We start from the raw sequence: 22,290 nt of genomic DNA, 5'->3' as shown, positions 1-22,290 counted from the left end.
TAGGAGGTGAGGGGAGAAAACGAACTAAAAAATAATCTCAGCAACATAACAGCCAACATTAAAAATACATTTACATTACTACTTATGGAGAATGTACTGTATATTACATAATGCAATATAAGATTCACTTGTATGTTCCATTCACTCCTGCAGTACTGAATGACCCTAGAGTGACCTGAGGTAAGTGTGATGGGACAACGCCCAAACGTTTTTAGTACTTGTGGTAGATTTTATGCATATATGTTTAGAACATTTTAACACTGAATATAAAAAAAATAATCAAAGATACAGTTACGCAATTTTGTTTTTTATTAAATACAAGTTTCAAAATTCAGTTAAAAAATACAATACAATTATGAAACATGTGTCAATTCCAGAAATACTTATACTGAAGGCTCAAAGTATAGATATTAAGCAAAATTGCTCAGGCTTTAAAGTGCACTAGGAAAGTTTGTCTGATCATGCTTAATCCATATACATTGTAAGACCATGAAAAAGAATGAAAACTGAAAGGGTCCTGTTTTCGTTATCTGTCTGCACTGGTAATTATGGCACTGCTTCCCAACACAAAAGAAAATCCCAGACTATAACAAAGATTTTCAACTGTAGATATTGCGTGGAACACATAACTCCGCCATAATAGTTTTAAGTACAAAGCTTGTTTAATTTAAGTAAAAGGAATATTGTGTGCCCTGCACATACCAGGCACCGATGCAGGTAGCAGCACATGTTTATTGTGCAGTGGTGGTCACATTTATTTGTAATCGGCATTCAGTCTAAACCTTGTGCGCTTTGGCAAAGATTTTGAGTTAGCGGCCCAATGTTGCGCACTAAGGCTCATTCTGAAGAGAACACACCTAGTTTTATTAGTTGCAGATGTTATATTATTAAATCGAATGTGAGATAATTCTGTAAACGATATTTAGATCATACGAATTTTGACTATGGAATTCTGGTTCCATATCTAAATTATTGGGGCCAAGGTCTCGAGTAAAAAGAAAGAAGACATGCTTAGGTAAAAGAATCTGTATAGAGTGGCATTTATATACGTTAAATGAAAGTATGTACGCATTTACAATAAAAAATAACGTGTTTTTTACATAGCCCATCAAACTGCCTTTTTGTAAGGGCTGCAAATATCAGTTCTTACTATAGCCTAATTTGATGGTACTCAGTTAACTAAACTCGGAAAGAGTAGAAGCACAGTTGGCCTTGACATGATTCAAATTGTAGTCTGCAGCTCGCAACACATCTGTATCGATGATGTAATCCAGCGAGCCATCTAGTTGGCTTATGGCATGTGTGTAGTCTACAATCTGTCATTAACATAGCCCTACTGTACTTTTTCAAAGCCAGTGTAACAAAAAAATTTCGTCTTACTTATTTTTTTGCCAGTGTAACCCAGCCATTCAGCAGCTCAAAAGTTGGACTATTTTGAAACATAATTCTTAAACCTTTACAATTTAACAAAGTATCAAAGGGAAATAAATCTAGTTTCATTTTAATATTGTCAATTTTACAAAAGAGAACTTTACAATAAAGCAATGGGTATGTTCTTTATGCCTTCGGACGAATTTAAGATAGTGTAAAGGACTGAACACCAACACGGAGATTTGCAAGCCAATGGTTGAATCCTAACAGACTGGTCTCAGCTTTTTCTTTTCATTAATGTGAGCAGCACCCATCTGGGTAACTGTCATGTCTATTACTCAAGAGTCTGCCGGAGGGCATTTAGTTTGCACAGCATGCTATGTAAAGCCAGTTGTTTTTCAGGTGTTTGGTATTTCTAATCTGTTAGGTTAAGATATTTAGCGTGACGCTTTTTTCAAATTCAAAGGCTACAACACTATTTTGTATTGATCGTCGATGCAGGTCCTTTATGTAGTCAAAGCTATAGGACATTTATATCAATAACTGGACTATGCACATGAACAACTAGTGGTAATGGCTGCCCATTCTACACATATTTCTTTATGAACAACTTTTGGGGACACCCATGTAATCATTTTTTTCTGCCTCCTACAGTATGTGTTTCCTCTAAATCAGAAGCACTTTCTTATCACATGTAAGTTGGGCGGTATCTTGAACGAAATGCCACGCTATGCACTATTTGGTAATATAAGAGTTACTGTACCACTGTAAGTGTCGGGTACACGAAGTTAAAAAATGTGTATACCACGGACTGCTTCTGTAAACATTAGACTGGGATCTCTTGCTGGTAACAAACTGATTGTGCATCGATGAATCCCCCAAATAAATGTAACTGAAAATACGCTTTTAAATATTTTTATGCTGACACCACAATTCTCAAAATTAGCATTCATTAATGTAAACAAGGATTCTGTTGTTGTATTAGGGCCCATGCACTACTAGAAATGTATAATGAAATTATTGTTTGACAAATGGCAATTCACCTATCGAATAAGGCAAGCACTTGACAAATTAAAACAGGGAAGGCAAAGTCCGATATGTTTTATTATTGGCTTGTTGTCTCCCTCTAGAACAAAAAATGGACCACTACCAACATGGGACCACATTTTGAAGACATTATCACTATCATATGTATCCTTTTAATCTTCTTGCTTCATAACCTTTAAGCATGCTTGTAGTTAAATGAAAGGGCCAATGTGCTTGCTGTACGAAATGACGGTAAGGAGAAGAAATGTGGCATGTTGGAACACTTCTGGGTCACGCTCCTAATGCTCTTTAAATGGTGCATCACAAGCCTGCTTAACCATTTATAAGATAACTAAAGGTGTCAACCTTAGCCTCAACATCTAACAATACATGCAGATCCACTTTAAAATGTATACTGAGTCAAAAAGCATGAGGGCACACAATATTCTATACCACGATACAGCTGAGTGCCAATATTTCAACTATATCTAGACCTTTGAAGGCTAAGGTGCCAACAGTTATTTGCAAAAGATGTACAAATAAAGAACTGTATCATACAACAAAATCAGTTTTCTATACATTGGAAGAGGAATAGTGCAACATACACCCTGGCCTTATAGCTCCAAGTCCCTAGAAAATGTCAGTGGGTTTTCTTCAGTTAACGGGCTTTTGTCAGTCATATTTTATGAGAGCTTCATGCTTTAAAGCATTTAGAAATATTAAAAATAACAGTGGAAGCCATCAAAACTTGAAAATTATTTTTACTATAAAGTTCCTGATGAATGACAAGATAATTTCTAAAGAGGGCTAAATAGTGAGAAACTATTTTCAAGTTAGGACTACTTGGGGAAAAAAACTGATCACCACTTTTTCAAAATTCTTTGAATAAAAAATGTCCCTTTCCTCTTAATTCATTGCAGGGCTAACTGGATGCGTTGTTGTAATGAGTTAACTTGATGAGTTGGTCTACAACGACTTATCCTGAGTTAATGAAAATACTTTGCTTTGAGGATATGGGTGGCTTCAATGCTGAAGTTCGAATGTAAATAAAAACATGGCAATTCGCTCGAGAAGCAACTCACTGAATAGGACTCAAACCGGCAGGACAGATAAAGTCATAAATATAACTTTAAAACAGAGTAAAGCTTTTAAAACAATCCCTTGTTCGGCTCTTGCTGAGTTGCTGCAGATTTGCAATACTTCTTGAAGTTCATTTATGGTGATGTTCATCCTTTGCTCTAACTCACACTGAGGACGGCATGGGAATGAGCATGCTCACTGAACTACCATTACCCTTGAGTTTGTCCGAAGTAGCAATTCTGTTCAGTTTGCCAACCTCTGTCTGCCAACTGGGGATTTTCTTTGTTGTCATGTGCCTCCGGGCATGTTTTGTCAAGTGATCACTGCGCATGAAACGACGATCACACACAGGACAGGCAAACTTCTTTTCTCCGGTGTGAGTTCTACGATGGCGAGACAGTTCATCTGAGCGTGCAAACTTCTTATCACAGCCTTCCCAACTACAGCTGAAAGGTTTTTCACCTGGTGGAAATCAAAGAAATTCAGTGTGTTAACTCTATAAATAGGACAGCGTTTATAAGTACATATGCAAAAGTATTGAAATGGCCTCCCATTCACTCATACTGGTTAAGAACTTATATGTATGGTACCCATTTGTTCTATTAAAGTTTCCGGCAACTTCCTCAAAGATATTTGTTCTTGTGCAACACTAAAACAATGATGACTTTACAAGATGTCTAGAATAATTGTGCTTCGCTTGATCCAATAATTACTCTGTTGTCAGCTGTGGATATATTTAAACAGGAGTACAAAGGGATCGGATGAATGTATGTTTAATGAGCCAATGCATCAGTAACCTACTGAAGCAGTAAAACTATACCCTCATCTACCATCGATTGTCACACTAATCCTACCCGAGCTGAACCTGTCAAAACGTCGAAGCTCCTGTAGCTGTGGTCGGGCTGCGATGCTTCAATTGCAAGTATGGAGGGTGGAATTGTTACCAGACTTTACAGACCTTGATACCGTGACTAGAGATCTACAGTGTTTTCCTAAAGAGGGTCAATTGGTTTCACAGATTTGGATGAGCAGTACTACTGCAGACAGCAGGGCACTCCTTTCAGCAATTCAGCTGGAGTCAGCTCATTATGCAATACTGCAAAGAGCCCACACCGTCAATCATATATCCAGATGAGGCCAAGTGTAGAAATGCTGGCACTAAAAACCGTTACAATATAGGAGCGACTGGAAGAGGAAATGTTGGTGAGAGTGCAGATGTGGAATCAAGCCATCTCAATCCAGTTCTTCAACAGGAGATAGGATTACAAAAAACGTTGTGTTTGACAGGGAATTGGCGTTGAAAGCTCTTTGAGAGACTATGGGCCTACAGTCTAAAACTGTGCCTTGAATGTTCTGTGCTGCACACACTGGGTGATTTGGTCATGCATATTCACAGTGCAGCATCACCAATAACCCTAACGAGCTTACCTGGATAACTATCAGTAGAGCTTAATATATACCAGCCAGTGTTTTGAGGAAAAAATAGAATGGCACAGCAGTGCACTTTTATGACATTTCACCTCGTCCAAATCCATCAGGTTTTGGCAGGGGACCAGAGTTTCTTCCTGAGTGTGCTGGTCTCTCCAACAGCAACCGTTAACTCTGGACATCAGTAAAAGCCTGAGTACCACTCAACGACGCCTTTGTCTCCTGGCACTAATGAATTTTCAGACAATCAAGTAGGTAGTCTGAAAATTATTGCAAAACAGCTCCATTTTACGTGTTACGGAATAATCGCTGATTGAACTAGTGCTTTCAACAGAATCTAAGACCATTTCGGATCATGGGATGATGCTTAAAGGTTGCTGGCCTCCACTGGTATTATAGTATGAGTTTCTAGTATAGGAGGCAAACACGCTTGGACCATAGTCTGGGAACCATACATGCAGTTTGCTTTTCATCATGGTGCATAAAATATCCAACTGATGCTTTAGCGTAGAGGGCATTCCTGTGCTGGGGTATACTCTGGGTTGAAGCCCAGCAGGGGTAGAGGCAAAACTTAAACAGACCTGATGAGGTATAATGTGGATTGGTTGTGATCATCTTGTACACGTGTAGGTCAAGGAATAGAATAACATCTTCATTAAAAAGGTTTAAAAACACTCAAGGTTGTTTCCTATGACAATAATCTCAACTCAACCCGGCCACTTGATTGTTTAATAAGTATTTTTTGTATTTGCACAAACCATTAAATGAAAGTTTGGATTATTAAAACTGTATGTTTAAGTATACAATAATGTTGTTACTGTGACCACTTAGGGATGCTAACATGGAATGTTAGCCTCTCTGTAAATAACACCAACTGAGTACCATTTACAATGCACTACAGGGGTATACATCAGTGCAAGGGGTGAGTTATTCTGACCCTTCCCCAATCGGCAGTAGTCTGGAGTGACAGGTGTCTGTACTATAGAGCCTCCTTCCTGTAGAAATAGAGGGGGGGGGGCTGTGCGTGCCTGTCTATGACTGGGAAACGCTGGGCATGACCCCTCCCCTGCCTAGTGACACCGACACCAGTACTCCGTAAATACTGTATTGGTTATATAGTACCAAAGCACCATAAATGTCGGCACTCACTGGTGAGCACGTGCCAGTGGAGATGAGTGCCAAGGTTACTGTTGAGGTCTACCTCCATTTTCTTAACTGTCCCTATCCCGCAGCTGCTATGGACCAGGCTGGAGCAGAGTTACTGAAGAAACGTATGAACTAAGAATAGTTCCAGAACCAGTCAGTTCTTCGCTCTAATGCTGCGTGTTAGTGCTGTAACTCACGAGGATTGGTGCAGTCAAAATACTCCTACATGATATACTTGTACAAATATAAAATGTTCAATATTCAATAAAGTACTCAGTACAGCAAACGGAATTTGAGAATCAGGAGGACGAGACCGATTATTGAATGTGCGGTTAAGGAGAAGGTCATACTCTGGCCATGCATTATAAGAAATAAAGTACCCCGTACCGCAATAAAAATAAAAAAAGACAGTGCAAGTTGTCTCAGTACACTCAGGTTACAACAGATGCTCAGTAACTGCCTATTCTGAAACCTGCTAGGCGGATTCGACCTTTTCACTGAATACAATATTTAGAGGAACTGAGGAAAATGCAGCTCTCTGCTGGGACTGCGTGTCACATGCCACTGTGGTCAATGCAGTAATGCTTACTGGAGTGATTATTTGCGTATCACTAGGTCTCAAATAGGTGTGAGCATCTTCTATGAAGTATTGCAGGTGTTAACTGCTATTCAAGCGGCCTTTTCCCACATTTTTGCAGCAGCAGTAGAAGTGAACGCCGATTACTGTACTAGTTTGCGCAACCACCAGAGACTCCCATGATCCTTTCTCCCCAGTCTCTTTACTGTTTATGGTTGCTCCAGACTGGCTTTACTTCATTGATTTAACAACTTGACCTTGGCCATTGTTTGCCATGCTGTACACTGTTCTTCTTATTGCACTGTTCCTACCTACCCTAATTCTAACCCACTGTTGGTTTATATGTCTGTCTGGGGCATGCATTGCTACATTTCACCCTACGTGCCGTTCTTTCTCTACTATGTTTAACTTTGCAAAGGACCCACTATGTGTTGTCGACGAGTGTATAACTCATCCTTTCAATGCAGTGGATGATATAGCGTTCTGTTTATGGGTACTGATACTGAAGGAATCATGGGCATGTCTCCAGCCATCCAACCTGTTCATCATCCAACCTAGAAGAGTGCTGTCACTGCACAGTGCGCACTGGGCTTTGAAATATTCTCGGCTACTGCTTAAGAAGGTTGATATTGAGGCTCAGTCATGAAGTAGAAAGCCACTGTGAGTCATGGAAAGAGGTTGTAATATGAGTTCAGAATCTGCTTCTAATTAGGAAGAGTTGCTCGTGTGAAGAGAATTGACCTGACAATGAGAAAGCAGTTGCTCTGCAGTGAGAAACTGCAATAAGCTTGGCTGACCAGGCGTTCAAGAGGTAGACTGATCTTAGGCCTCTTGATGCATTGAGAGGAGAATGGCCCCCACGTGACCCTGTAAGGTGAAGGGGCTGCATTGCTGATCGAAGTATACAAGACACTCCCCTGTCGAAGAAAGCTGAGCATGAGGATGTTAACTGGCCAACACCAGCAGAGATTACCAGGTTTATCCAGGGGCTGAGCATTTCCAGACGATTACCCCATAATGCCCTTTAAACTTACTGAAAGCCCTTAGTGTAATATTGCTAATGATATTGTCGGTCGTGTGAAAGGTCGACCAATGTGGTGCATGATACTGATGCATTAGTCTAAATGAAGTAAAGTCCACTTAACTACATCATTCTTTTTAAGTTAGGTAGTCTAAAGCAACTTCAAAAGCACACAACAGCAGATCGTTCCAAACCCCAAAAGAATAATTTTCAGTTCTTTTTTTAACACCCTCAAACCCGACACTCTCAAATTAGTATTGAGAAAAACACAGTGCCTAGGATGTAAACTGCATCTCACTGAGGAGACCAAATAAAGCTGAAACCAGTCTGTGGTAGCTTGTGAGCCCTTAAGTCCTCTAATTAACAGGATGCTGCTGCAGTCGCAGTAGTACCCCACAATAACCTGAACAATGACAGCACATCCCTCTTTCTTTAGGTGCGGATGGAGTTTCGAATAAAACCACATAATTCTGTCTCCCGAGGCTTCCCTGGTATTGTTATGCTCATTGCTGATAAACAAAGCCAAGGGAATTAACTTTCCTAGAACCATTAATAAGCATCACGTCAAAGCACAACTGCATGCAAGCAGAGCCCAGCTTGGCAAATGAACAACAGGGCCAGACTGGCATAAACGTGGTCATTTTAGCACTAAGAATACGACAGTTTGCATCCACTCAGTTCTTACTAACTCTGGATTCGGATGCAATGAATCCACCACATTGGATATTGTATCCTAAAACTTAAAAAATTACCTAAACCATCCAATAGCATCAACTTCCTGACCTACTCGCTCTGCATGCTATGTAGGAGGAGGTCACTGTCAGCGGACAGCACGAACAGAGCAACTGCCCACTTGTCTACTGCCCACAGCAGCTACTCCCTCTGATCGGTTACAGAAGACCCCCGACCCTCGATTGCCTGTCGTTTAAAGGGACATTTAGTTCTAGATACCACGTGGCTGTAAGCGGTACACTGTAACTTTCTCAATGAACCACTGCAGTGATGTATTGTAGGCCGAGAAGGCGGTAGGTTCCTTCTCAGGGTGCTGCTGCCAGATCATACGCATTCCGCAAGCGAAAGAGACATTTTTCATTGATGGCCAGCCGGTTTTGCACAGAGAGGCCAGGAAAAAAATCCCCTAATCACCGAAGCAAGGCTTTAATCAGCACCCTGGTTTATACATGAATGAATACAGTGGCACAATATACGTTTCTAAAGTAACATATTTACTAACCTAAACCATACCTTACGTCTGAATTGCTAACAGCTGTGGAAGCCACTGAGAAGGCAGAGCTGTGGTACACAATAAAATAAATAGATAATTAACTAATGTACCTAGAAGACTAGAAGAAGTAAAATCTCTAACCTGTCTGGCATTTGGTCTCAGCACTTTGGTACATTGGCTCGAACTACACGGTAAGCTCATAATTAGGAAGAGGAACACAGAAAACGTGGTAAATGGTATTGCAGGCTCCTATGTAATGCTTTAAATGTTAATAGATACATGGCATCATCTCCAAAGTAAGGCAAATTTTGTCCTAATGGTGGCAGGCAGAAAATGTGTGCGTTACTTTGTTTTTAAAAGCAAACTTGTTGTAAATAAACAGAAAGTAAAGACAGCAGCAATGTGGGAAAACAGTAGCTAAACTCTAAGCATAAGTGAAACGGCAATATAAATAAAAAGCTCACATAACAACACAACACAAAGAATGGAGTTGAACTGAAAGTATGAGTTGAACTACACAGTCGAAAACATCACGAGGGATATTTACTTTTACCAGATCACCTGTACGGGAACAGCAAGGTTCTTCCACAGATGATGACTCAGGCCTGATGTAATCTACTGAAACTACAATGTAAACTGAACAAGCACAAGGTTCCTCTGCAACTGAAACAATAGCATGAAATCCTGAGCAACAAGATTGCCCTCTACTGCCATCTTCTACGAAGCGTGTAACCCCATACAAATATAATAGTAGATGACAGTACGTTTCTGTGCAAAGGTCTGATATACTAACCTGTGTGAGTGCGGAGATGAGCTTTCAGATGGGAACTTTTAAAATAAGTCTTTCTGCAACCAGGAAAAGTGCAAACGTAATTCCGCCGTCTGGAGAAATCCATTTGCGGTGCACAACTTTGCCCAGAGGCAATGAAAACAGGCGCTGGGGCTAGAGGCAATAACTTTGTGTGGCCAACAGTCATTAAAGGTGGCTGGCACTGTGGCTGCGTGACAGAGGCTTGAGGAAGAACAAACATCACAGTTCCCCGAGGCACCGACGTTCCCATGAGGATTGGCTGAGAGGCTGCAGCTGGTCTGGGTATGACTTTTGTGCTATTTGTGCAGGTAGTCTGTGCTGGTGGGTTAATGAAGGCAGAAATCATACCTGCTTGTCCACCAACAGGAATCATTTGGCAGAGAAGTGGGGGGCTCGAAACAGGCACGGAAACCAGGTGCGGGACCTTACTTTGTTGATCATGTTCAAAACCATTTAAACCCTGCTCTTCCACAGGACACCTAGGTTCCTGGTTTTTAACAAAAGGATGAATAGGAGAATTGTGCAAACAAGGCTGGCATTCAGAAAAACTGTCACTAAACGAACCTTCCTCACTAGACACATCTTTTGGATGTCTGGAATGATTCAGATATTGTCCTTCACAAGGCTGAGTGGCATTATGGTTACCCAAGGAAATTCTAGTTTCCACCTGCGGCGTGGAAATGTGATGGTAAGTGCAAGCAGAACTGTCCGCGGTGTGACGTATCACGCTTGTTGCCATGGCTCTGCAAGGGTGATATGCAAGTTGTTCAGTGGTATCGAGCTTCCAGGAAGTCTGTGTCTCCATACTTTTGGCTGGTGCTTTGGCTCTATCGGCAGATATGGTTGCACACATAGCCGAGTTTGCTGTGACGGCTGCTGGCTTGCAGTATGTGACTTGTGAGGATGGAAGCATTGTTGCTGAAGGTTCCACAAATTCAGGACTGTGTGGTGGAGTCATACACTGTAAAGAAACACATTTCATAGAATTAAACGCTATGTAAAACTAAAGAAGCCAACAGTTTTCATTCTGTCTAGATACACTGTAGCAGGCAAATTGTTGAGGGTGGAGGACTCCCCCAGCTTTTCCCAACCTATGAAGAGTGTCTGCCAAGCTTATCAAAGGTCAGCTTAAGAACACCCTTCATGTTCGGGTCAGGCAGCCAGGCACTGTATATATGTGAAATGCAGAGCAGCCTGGCTGCCAGAGCTCAACTTTGCCAGGCTGAAGATTTCATAACCTTTCGGTGGGATCTCCTTAGCCCGTCAAAGCACTGAAAGGTTCTCCCCCTCAAGACGAGGTGATGCAACACCGATAGATTTGGATCTGGGAGCTTCAGTTTTTAGCCCTGAAGTGCTGAGGCTGAGTGTTCAACAGTGATGCTCGTCAAAGAGTGAGGTGCGATCAGTAGGTCTCACTGACCCAATCCCACTCTGTGACAGAGTAATGGAAAGTCCTCCTCTCTTTGGTAAACCTATGGCAATGTCAGCCATGGCAGGAGGAGGCTGGACTTTCCTGTTTTCTCTTTCCTGAAGCCTCCAATAACCACTGAGGCTTCCATCCCGCCACCTGAATTTACCGCCCCCACAGTATTTTTTTTATATAATGTTGGATGTGCACATGCATGTGTGTGTGTAGGCGTGGATGTTTGTGCATTTGTGCGTGCAAGTATGCTGTGAACGGGTGTTTGCGTGTGTCTGTGCTTGTTAATGGTTGGTGCAAGTGGGCGCACTTATGAATGGATGGGTGTAACTGTGTATGTGGATACCTGCGAGAATGTGTGTGCGTGTAGGAGACTGTGTGCATGGACTCCCCATCACTACTACTCTTTGCGGGCTGCTATTACAGTACTTTAACCTTTACAGAATTCAATGAGAAGGATCATGGAAGCAGATCAAACAAGTTTCGGCAAAGCCAATAGGTCTCGCATATGCAAGAGCTATTGACTTTGCCAATGTGTTTTAGCCATGTTGTTCAGCAGGAGGCTGCTGTTCAGCATGGCTAAAAGTTAGTGGCATAGAGGAGAGTGGTGTGGAGTACTGTAGAGTGGAGTAGAGTGTTGTAAAGTGGAGTGACAGAGATTTGTGTATTGGAGTGGCATAGTGTGGAGTCGTGTACAGTGATATACATTGGAGTGGCATAAAGTAGAGTGGAGTGGTGTACAATACATTGGCGTAGAGTGTTGCAGAGTATAGTAGCGTACAGTGCATTGGCAATGAGTGCAGTGGAATTGAATTCAGCGGTGTAGAATGCAGCACTGTAGAATAGAGTGGCGTAGATTACAGTAGTGCATAGTAGAATATAGTGGTGCAGAGTGGAGTGGCACTGAGTGGAGTGGTGCAGAGTTGAGTGATTCTGAAGGCAGTGGCACAGAGTGAAGTTGAGTGGCTTGCAGTGCAGTGGCGTAAGATGCAAAGTACAGACGAGTGGCACAGAGTGCAGTGGCGTACAGTTGTGCAGAGTAGCATAGAGTCGTGCAGAGCAGAGTATAGTTCCATAGAGTGCAGTTCCATAGAGTGCAGTGGCATAGAGTGCAGCGGCGTACGTAGAGTGGAGAAGTGCAGAGTGGAGTGATGTAGAATTTAGTGGCAGAAAGTGCAGTGTTGCAGAGTAGAGTGTCAAAGTGCAGTGGTTTAGAGAGAAGCAGAGTAGCGTAGAGAGCAGTGTCATAGAGTATAGTGATGCAGAGTGGAATGCAGTGGCATAGAGTGCAATGACAGAGTGTAGTTGTGTAGGGTGCATTGGTGTAGAGTGCAGTGGCTAAGAGAAGAGTTGCGTAGTGAGCGGGTGCATAGAGTAAGCCAATTTTTTTTTCCTTCACAACATATTTTATTCACATTTAGCAGGGAACGAGGCCAAAACAGCCACATACATGTACAGAAGAATGATATAGAGTGCCTGCATAACTGATTAATAAAACATAGTAACTGACACAGTTTACCACTTTTCACTCACCCACCAGCGCAACAATTTTACATCGGCAATCAGTTATCATGAACTTTGTCTTAGGGTATTTGACTCTCATGTAGGTCTATAGTTCCGCACTTTGGCCTCCAATAAGAAGTAAAGGTGCAAACTGGTTGTAGGATAATGCCGAGGTAGTTGGCCCAGCAGTGTCAAATATTAGGGTGCTACTAGGGGCAACCTCTAGCCCGGAACACTGTGACTTCTAAGCTCATACAATGGTCCATATCCGTCTGCCAAACCTCAACAGTTGGAGGGAATGCGTCTTTCCATAACCTGGCAATATCTCTTTTGGACACTGTGAGGCCCAGGTATTACAAATTACGTTTGTATCGGTTTCCCCCACCCCTTCTGTGCTGTGAAAAAGGATTATTTTGGGCTCTAATGGAATGGGCCAGGCAACAATTGTTCCGAGGCAGGATGCCAAAAGTGTGTCATGGCAGTGCAACTCCACACAGTGTGGAGGAAGGTACCCACTTCTACTACACATCGCAGGCATGTTGGATATTGTATCACGCCCATGCGCCACAAGCGTTGCCTTGTATAGTATGCCCTGTGTAAATATATTTTACATGTATAATTCTAAGGCAGGTGGAGGTCGCCGCCGTGCGTGAGGTCGCTAGGGCCTCTGCCCAGTCGTCATATAAGTTAGTTATGTCTGTCTCTCAGACCTTGCGCAATGTTTGAATGGTGGAGGTAATGTTAGTGAGATGATTTTTAAGTGTGAACTTGTACACGTCTTTCTGTAGGGCAGGAGTGTCTAACGTTGTTGCACTATCAACGCACTGATTCAAGATATTTAGAAAGCTACATAAGCTATGTTTACTCGCAATTAAAGAAGTTCCACTCAACAAGTTTTTTTCAGCAATTAATGTACCACAGTACAAAATCTGATCATCTTTTTCCAACGTAAATTCCTGTATTGCCAACTTTAACAGCTGAAAATGACCACTTGTCTTCTGGCATCTTTCTCCCTCCCTGCTCCCTACTTTCCCTGACACATTTAAAGTGCAAAAGAGGTACATGATACTTTGTTTTTTTATGTGGATACGCTGGCATACATAAAGCACATAAACAAAGATGGAATACTTTATTGGTCAAAACAACGTCATTGGTAGAAGTAGCAAACTGAAAAGTAGAGACAAAGAGACGCCAAGAAATGTGAAATTTGCCAGAACCTTTCTGCTGCCTTTCTACAGCATGTTGCCCATGAACATGTATGATAAACTGGCTATGGCCTCTCAAAGTGTTAGAATTATAGCAATACTTGAGGTCTCTCGACCATAAGACACTAGGGCATTCCGATTTTATTTGGAGCATCTTATTTTAAATGAGAAAACCTGTTCCTATTGTGAATACACACCTGTTATTTTTTTTAAATACATGGGTCTGATTTGACACTGAACACTGTGTGAATACTCTGTCTACTGTGGCTGCTGTCACTGACTTCCTATTCCAAACCTACAAAAATGCAAGCCTTACTGCCAGCCATGCTACACTTGGGGAGTGCAATGTGCTAAGTACTTGGTCAGTCTTACTGGAGTGAAATAACAATCAGTCCACTGGTACACCTGTACACCTGTAGTAAGCGGCAGCCCCTATGGCGGGAACCGCTCAGTAAGGGCTGACGTTCCCAGGCCTTTCAAAAAAGCCTGCTCCACCAGTCCCAAATGCTATAATGCACCATAATCTACTTTGTCAGGAGCTGCATGGTGGTAAAAAAAAAACTGTCAGAGGTTTTATACACTTTGTTTCATAAAAACGTTTCTCATCAAGGCTGAGATTGAAAATATGCCCCGAGTAACTGAAGGGTTGCTTATTAATATTTCACACCCATCTTGCTGCAGAACAACCCACTATCGGAATACTCTCTGAATCTAAACGTGTTTAAGCACTGTAGAGAAATGATTTTTTTTCTGTACAAAGGCAGGTAAATATGGCCTTGGTTACTAAATTAACTTTACAGTACTAGACACTGTAGTAAAAGAACAGCATGAAAGAAATTAACTTATGCAGATACCATGTTTTTGCTTTATGTGCAGAATAAACCTCATTGGTGCCCCTGTCCATCAAAACAACAGCGGTGTACGAAACAGCTGGTATTAAGTTGCTACATTTGTTTTTAAACGATCTTGATTTCTTGTGAGCATGGCCCAACCACTGCAAGTCCTTACTACTTCAAGCACTCAAGTAGCTCTTTTCTAAAACAATTCTCAGTGATCAGGCCCGACTTCAGGGCGTAATTAAGCTTTGTCAGGCTGAAAAATATTTTCCATTTCGGCCCCCAGGCCTTCCCTGTCAGTTACAAACTGGAAAATAATGAATGTACGTTAGAATGTCTGCCCTAAATGAGTAGACAGTTTGAAGTACTTTTACCAATGAACTAAAGCCAGTCAGTCCAGTAGTCAAAATTTCCACAGGTGAAGCCAACAGCCGCTCCACCAGCAGAAACATGATGGTTTGCCCGACATTATATAGAGAGGGTAAACCAGATGTTTGTCCAAAGGATACACCACCACGTTTGTGGTAGAGTACCAACAACAAACTATAAATTAAGGCCCTTCGGCTTTAATTTCCGGGACTAAGCCACGCCTTCCCATGGAAAAAACGCTGTGAACTAGGCCCCTAGGAAAGAAACATTAGCACTAATATGTTGTTAGCTGGAAGACCAGGGGATTGTGAATGCAGGAATGCTCTTCACAAGAATGCTGCCTAACAAATGGGGTTAGTGTGCTGAGGGACACAGCCCTAACAACTTTAAATGAGAATACACTGTGCCATTAATTTTTGTGCTCAAAAATTGTAACTCTACTTTTGTTTTGGAAAGCAATATATCAGAACTGCAGTATTTATTTGATCTGGTTTCTGTATTCATCGATGTCCATGATCAAAGTAATGCTATAACTCTTAATATTGTATGCATGAAAATTTACAGAAAGGTGATGGTTACATAAAACTGAGTTGATGGAAAGTAAGGGTGTGGGCAGTAGACATGCATGCAGACAGTAAATCATCTAGCATGTTTACAGTGAATTATACTTACACATTGGTGGTAGTCAGGACTTAGGCGGTCATTCTGACCGCGGCGGGCGGCAGTCGCCGCCCGCCATGCGGTCACCGCCAAATGGCCGCTCCGCGGTCAGGAGACCGCGGATGCCATTCTGGCTTTCCCGCTGGGCCGGCGGGCGACCGCCAAAAGGCCACCCGCCAGCCCAGCGGGAAAGCTCCTGCAACATAGAAGCCGGCTCCAAATGGAGCCGGCGGTGTTGCAGGGGTGCGACGGGTGCAGTAGCGCCCGTCGCGAAAATCTTCGTGGGGCCCTGTTAGGGGGCCCCTGCACTGCCCATGCCAGTGGCATGGGCAGTGCAGGGGCCCCACGACACCCGTTCCCGCCATCCTGGTTCTGGCGGTGTAAACCGCCAGAAACAGGCTGGCGGGAAGGGGGTCGGAATCCCCATGAGGATTCCCTGGGCCAGGGGAAAACCGGCGGGAAACCGCCGGTTCCCCTTTTCTGACCGCGACTTTACCGCCGCGGTCAGAATGGCCCTGGAAGCACCGCCAGCCTGTTGTCATGGACCGCCAGGGTCGGAATGACCCCCTTAGTGTGGGAAGGGCACATGGACACAGGGTGGAGAAAAGACAGTGTTAGGAGTCTTGGCTTTCGAGTTCAAGGGTACATGTGTTATGGACTCATTTGAATTCTGTGATCAAGTCATAGATAACTCAAGCTCTGCACACTGCAGTGCATGCTTGCTGTGTTATGTTATGCAGCTTTGCAGTGCGCACTATCACCCAGATGGGTATGCTGGCGCTGGGCAGGTGTGAGTCTAGCCTATGGCCTAGTAGGACTTCCAGAAAAGTCAGGTCTTCAGCTTCTTGCAAAATTCAATAACTGAGGAAGAGGCTCTTATGTGTAGATTGAGGTCGATCTGTGCTTTAGAAGCATTGTAGAATGCTCAACCATATGTAGCATTTCATATTCATGGGATGAGTGCAAGGAGGAGTCCTGACGAGCAGAGGTGCCTGGAAAGTTTGTAAAAGCAGATGTGATTTCTGAGGTATTCTGGGCTAGTGTTATGTGGTGGCTTAAAAGTGTGGGTGCAGAGCTTGAATTGTGTTTGTTTGTGTTTTTTGTATATAGAGAACCGGGAAGCTGTTCAGGGGTGGTGTGATGTGAGTGAGAGTGATTCTGGCCATTGAGTCCTGAATGGTCTGCAGCCTTCTGGTGAGTTTTTTGTTGAACCCTGCATCCTTGCTTGTAAGTGCATAGTTAAACATCTCCATTGTTGGCAAAAAGCCTTACCCAATTTTACGTTATATGTGCTCAACTTTACTGAATGAAGAGGTGGCCCTCGAATACAATGACATATAAAATTCAATACCACATATACAAACATAATAGATTTAATAGCTTATCTTAAAAAGCAAATCTCTTACCAGGGTAGAGAGTGAATGAAAATCCTTTAGACGTTCTGATGCATTTTCACTATGTATTATGTCACACGAATCAGATGCAGGGGTGAGTGGTCTCATCTTTAAAATGTCACATTTCTGTGACCTTTGCCCCCAGGAGCTCATGCAAACCAGTGCCTCCACGGCTTCAATGTCATTCTGCTCCAAAGTGCTGCATGTAGACCTCTCGCTGTCATGGCGCTTTCTTTCCATTATGGATTCACAAATATCCATGAGGTCAACCTTTGGAGAAGCAAATCATTTAGTTATGAGCAAATATCAAAACCACATACATTTTATTATCATTAGGATAACGAACAAGGCTGATCATGGGGCATTTCCAAAAAAGTCAGTGGATATCACGCCTACCCTCTTCCACAGCCACCCTTTATTTACAGTGCAGGGGACGTTGTAGTTCTGCTATTAGGGACACTCTCTTGGCAGTCCTCCTGTTGACAAGACTTGAAAAACTGTTGAAAGGACTGCTGAACAGGGTGAGCTCCGCGACATCTAAGGGGCTACCATGAAAAGAGAAAAGATAGACGGGCCCAGGCAAAAAATACCCCCATTCGCTGATAGACAACTTTCACCAAGTGGAGGATAATTAGTTATGTGAGCCTTGCAAGGTGGACCAACGTGCTGGGAGTCTATGCCAGCATTGGCTCGCAGAATTTCTCTCAAGTGTCCACACTAGGTAATCGCCGGGCAATGGGCACCGTTAGTGACTCAAGAGCTGGGCTGCGGACGGCGACGGAAGCGTCATGACCTCAAGGGAAGGCGCCAATAGAAGCAGACTGTGCTATGCAGTTACCCATACCATGGCACAGCATACATCTGAAATAACAATGTGCATAAGATGACTGTCGCAATAAGAACAAATCAAAAGGCTTATTGTGTACGACTTTAAATTGTGCTGCAGTGCGTTCAAGTCAGGCTATCATAATTATAAAATGCTGGAGCTCCGACGCCAGGAGGCTTCAGCCGGCTTGTGCCTGTACTGCATTGGAAACCTGGGCAGCGGTTCACGGCCTTGGATGAACTGGCGCGTTTACAGCATTGTGAGGATAAGTGAGACGGGAAGCTGTATAAGCGCAGAGCTTGGGCTGCTGGGTAAGAACGTGTAAGAGACACAAACAGTCTGGCCGAGCAGCCTAGTCTGAGAGACAGCGATTGTCACATTTGCAACAAAGAAGCCCTTCTAAATACAAGGAACAGCAGTCAGTACCGGTCCAAATTGGAATCAACAGTGTGGCAACGAGGCATACATATTTTGGGTTTTGCAACGACGCAGCCAAATGTCTAACCTGGAAGATATAAAACGCTTTCTAGGATACGCTAAACAGCACGCAGACACTTAGCAGTCCTTCCCTGGAGGATTTCATCCCAGCATAAAGACCCTGTCGGAGACTCTTAGATTCAGTGCAAAGGCAATATCCCAGAATAATGTAATTTTCTTTTATGGCAGAGTAAGTGTAAACATGCCCCTTGCAGCCAAAGATGGGCATCTCTCAAGGTGTTCTCCAATCTGAGACTATCTTTGACCTTTTTGGTGTAGTCATGGACACTGCGCTTTAAAGGGACAGCTATTGTAAAATACCACGGCACGTACCTTTGATCGTTTAATTTGAGAGGCAGAGTACCAGAATTTACCAGCGAGGGTTTAATACTTCAAGGCCCTCATTACGAGTGGTGCAGAGTAATCCCATTATTTCCCTGCCCTTGAGTCACCATGACCAGGGTCCTAACAATTCCAGAGGCAGGAAGATAACAAGAATTTAAATGTTTAAGGTAATATATGTGGAAATTGATTACACCGTGCTGAGTTCCACATGATTTTCTCCGATATTCCAACCGGAGACTGCCTGCTTCTAGCAGGTGAAATTACCAGTGGAAAATCAATCACTATTGTTGATCCAGCTAAATTTATAATTCGGATGGGCCAAGTAACTGCAGTACCTTGGTCCACTGGAAATAATGGGCCATTCGTAATTGAGTCAAGAGAGTATTCTTAGCAGGGTACACCTGAGGAGTATTCAAGGCATGAGTAATTATCAGCTGTCCCAGCATCTCACATCTGAAAAGTACTGATGAGGGACATTAATTCCTAGATACCAGTGCATCTCATATCTGGGAGGATCTCATGAGACTTCTGAGGTGTACTTAAATCTCATCTCTCTCTCTAAATGTCCCATCCTGGTGAACCCAGTTCAAGTATTTGAGGCCTCAGCAATTCTCAGATCGCTCCATATTTTATCTAGGCTGAGCGTTAAAGGGTATTTGAGGCCTGAATAATCAGTTGTTACTCCTGCATATCATATTTAGGCGGACGTGATTAAGTTATCTGAAGTCTGACTAATTTCGCATAAGTCTCTCTGTCTCACATCCTTGTGGGCCAGATAGGGATTACTTACTCCAGTGTGAATCAAAAGTCATAATTTGTGAAATGCGTAGCTGTGCACAGATTTACAGAACCAGGAACCTAGTTCTGCCCAGTACAGCTCTTGCAGTAATGTTTTAGCAGACTGCACGCTCACAGCAACATCCTATGCAGTATGCCGGGAAGGTAATTAAAGAACACACACACAAAAATCAGAGCCATGCCACGTTCAAGTTTATTTTAATGCTCAAGCACTTAGTGTTTAAACAACAATAAGTCACATCACCACTTGTAGATTCCCTTTCCCTATGCAAGCACAGACCTACAACTTCTACATGCAAAACAACGGCCAAAGGTGATGTTCTTAATGGAAGAGTAGTTTTGACTGATTTTGTTTTGGATGTTTATGCATGTTGTTTTGATTATATAAATGTAAATCACTCTAACAATAAAAACATGTTTGTTTACTTATATTAGCCACTTGAACATGCAATGCCTGGAGCACCTTTTCAAAACTATGATGAGCGTAACTCACAAGGAAGTCAGTCACACTGTCGGATGAAAGGGGAGAGACAGCAAACACTCTTTGAGCACCAGTGACATCACAGAGCTGGCCTACCTGCCCAGCCCACCCTGAATTCCTCCGCAGCCTCCAATTTGCTAATGGAGTGGAAACTACAGTAAGACGGCACGGCGCGAGAATCCTGCTTACTCTCTGTGTACCTGATTCTGAGATCAGGGGCTGCAAGGAGTAGTGTCAAGAGTAGTAAATACCAAGCCAGGGTTAACAGAGCCCCTCCCCCCCCACCCATAATTGTGCTAACTCATTGAAATGATAAAAAACATGAATTTCAACAGCATCTATAAAAAATATTATAGATGGGCGTTGATATATATATGTATATATATATATATATATATATATATATATATATATATATATATATATATATATATATATTGTTTCACACGTAGCCACCTTAATTGGCTAGATCTTGCGTGCAGCTTGCATCATTACATCCCCACCTACAAGTCCCATTCTATCCATCAGAGCCCTACACTCGCTTTGCCAAACCTGGTCGTACAAACAATATCTAGGGTCACTGCCACACCCTCGCCTCTTTCCCCAGCCCCTAGCCTATTGCAGCAGTCCTATCGGGTCCTGAAGGGGAAGAGGGCGTGCAGCTACCGCCCACTCCAAATATAGCTCGAGCACGACGTCACGTATGAAAATAGCCGTGCGAGGAGTGCGTGCGCTGCGGGGAAGGGGCGAATGGAGAAAGGCGCTGCCCCGCAGTGACACAATAGCACCTGCACGGCCAACAATGCTGTCACTCCCAAAAAGCGTTCGAGTCATTTGCATTAAATTTACAATAACAAAATCACTGAAGTCCGACAGGCAGTTTGAACGCGAGAAGAGGTGCAGCACACCCTGTACCGTACAGAGCTTTCATACGGTTCACAAGTGTTTCTGAAGTTCCCACCCTGAAAATGCAGCGGGCACACGCTAACCACCCTTGGCATTCCCCAATCATATAATTTATGCAAACGTGCCGGGCACTAGCAACTGAGTAGCATCCACAAGATGGATATTCAATATTATTGTTTAGGTTAGTTTAAGACTACCCTCAAATGGCGATGGCAGGAGAAGGTACCACCACGCATACAAAGACTTTAATACGTGCCATGTACAAAGACATATTACATGTCTGTTGTGTTCTCGTTTCTAATGTCACCTGCTGCCACGACCCAAGCCATACTGCTGCGCTGATGCTACCACCACATCTAATGCGCCCCTCGACATGTTTACATAACATTAATATCTTCAGGGGAAAAAAACATAGCAAGGCACACGTCCTCGTACACACACTGGGCAGGTAATAGAACTAAGGCATGAATGGTGGGGATGTCAGTGCCATGCTTGGTGCCAATGGGTTTAAGGCGGTGTTATGGTCTGTTAGATGCAGATATGGAATCAGGTTACTGACTGAGTGCCGTTCGACGGTGCAGCTGGCATCGAGCTGTGATAGGCTAGCATTTTGTTTCAAAGATGGTAACGGACACCAACATACAAAGAAACACTTGTTGGTGAGATACAAGACTTAAATGTCACTCGCTTATAAGGATGGGGTAACGGGCTGTCAGGTGCATGGATGCAATGAGGCACATGGCTGTGACATGCAATGTGGCACTGCGCTATAAGGCGGCAGTGCGCTGTGTGGTAGCGTTGGCACTCTGCTGATATAAAGGAAATGTGGGCGAGGAAGTGTGCACTGGGCTATGGGATGAAAGGTGTGTGAGAGGGGCACAGAGTGGGCTTGGACCATGGAAGGATCTCTAGGATGGGGATACAGGATCTCTGGGGGTGGCAGGTGGCTCAGTACTCACAGAAGGCGATTCGTCCATGACTGCAGAGGGGGTCGCGCACTGCACAAAGAAACAAAGGAGTTGCCCGCCCCGGCCAGGATGAACATCAGCAATAACAACCGTGCCCTCAGCATGCAGGATTGAACCTCCTCCCAGTACCAAGAAACCCGGGGGGCGAGGCTAAGGCGCAAAAGGGGAGGAGAAAGCGGGCGGAGAGGGAAAACAAAACACACATCACTGCACAGACCGGTCGGAGAGGGTCCACCAATCACAGTTCTCATCTGCCAGCCGCTAACCAATGAGAGAGCCGACTAGCGCGTGCTCTAGGCGTGAAGGCAGCGTGGTTGCAGGAAGCCCGGAGCGTGCACCAGAAACGACGTCGCTGACGAGGCGGGCGGCTGAGTCTGCAAGAAGAACGGGGCTGAACTCGGTGAACCGCTAGCCTGG

The 22,290-nt window shown here is 43.5% G+C and overlaps 1 protein-coding gene across 1 annotated transcript; it reads right to left on the bottom strand.

Annotated features, from left to right (window-relative positions):
- Window positions 1-291: 291 nt before the first annotated feature.
- Window positions 292-22,017, bottom strand: KLF11 (KLF transcription factor 11). The gene is made up of 4 exons (XM_069235920.1): window positions 21,865-22,017; window positions 17,085-17,342; window positions 9,668-10,646; window positions 292-3,939 (listed from the first exon to the last, which is right to left on the bottom strand). Exons 1-4 carry the CDS (start codon window positions 21,880-21,882, stop codon window positions 3,641-3,643), a joined length of 1,554 nt encoding a protein of 517 aa, XP_069092021.1. The 5' UTR covers window positions 21,883-22,017; the 3' UTR covers window positions 292-3,640.
- Window positions 22,018-22,290: the final 273 nt, after the last annotated feature.

This window comes from Pleurodeles waltl, chromosome 5 (assembly GCF_031143425.1).
Source record: "Pleurodeles waltl isolate 20211129_DDA chromosome 5, aPleWal1.hap1.20221129, whole genome shotgun sequence".
NCBI classification, from domain to species: domain Eukaryota; kingdom Metazoa; phylum Chordata; class Amphibia; order Caudata; family Salamandridae; genus Pleurodeles; species Pleurodeles waltl.
This window is presented reverse-complemented; position numbering and strand designations above follow the sequence as displayed.

What these genes read in the sequence shown, in the direction of transcription:
- KLF11 (XM_069235920.1), bottom strand. An exon ending in TTCATTCACTCTCTACCCTG is followed by an intron (nt 10,647 to 17,084) that starts GTAAGAGATTTG and finishes GTTTCTTTACAG; the next exon opens with TGTATGACTCCACCACACAG. An exon ending in TCATCTCCGCACTCACACAG is followed by an intron (nt 3,940 to 9,667) that starts GTTAGTATATCA and finishes GATTTCCACCAG; the next exon opens with GTGAAAAACCTTTCAGCTGT.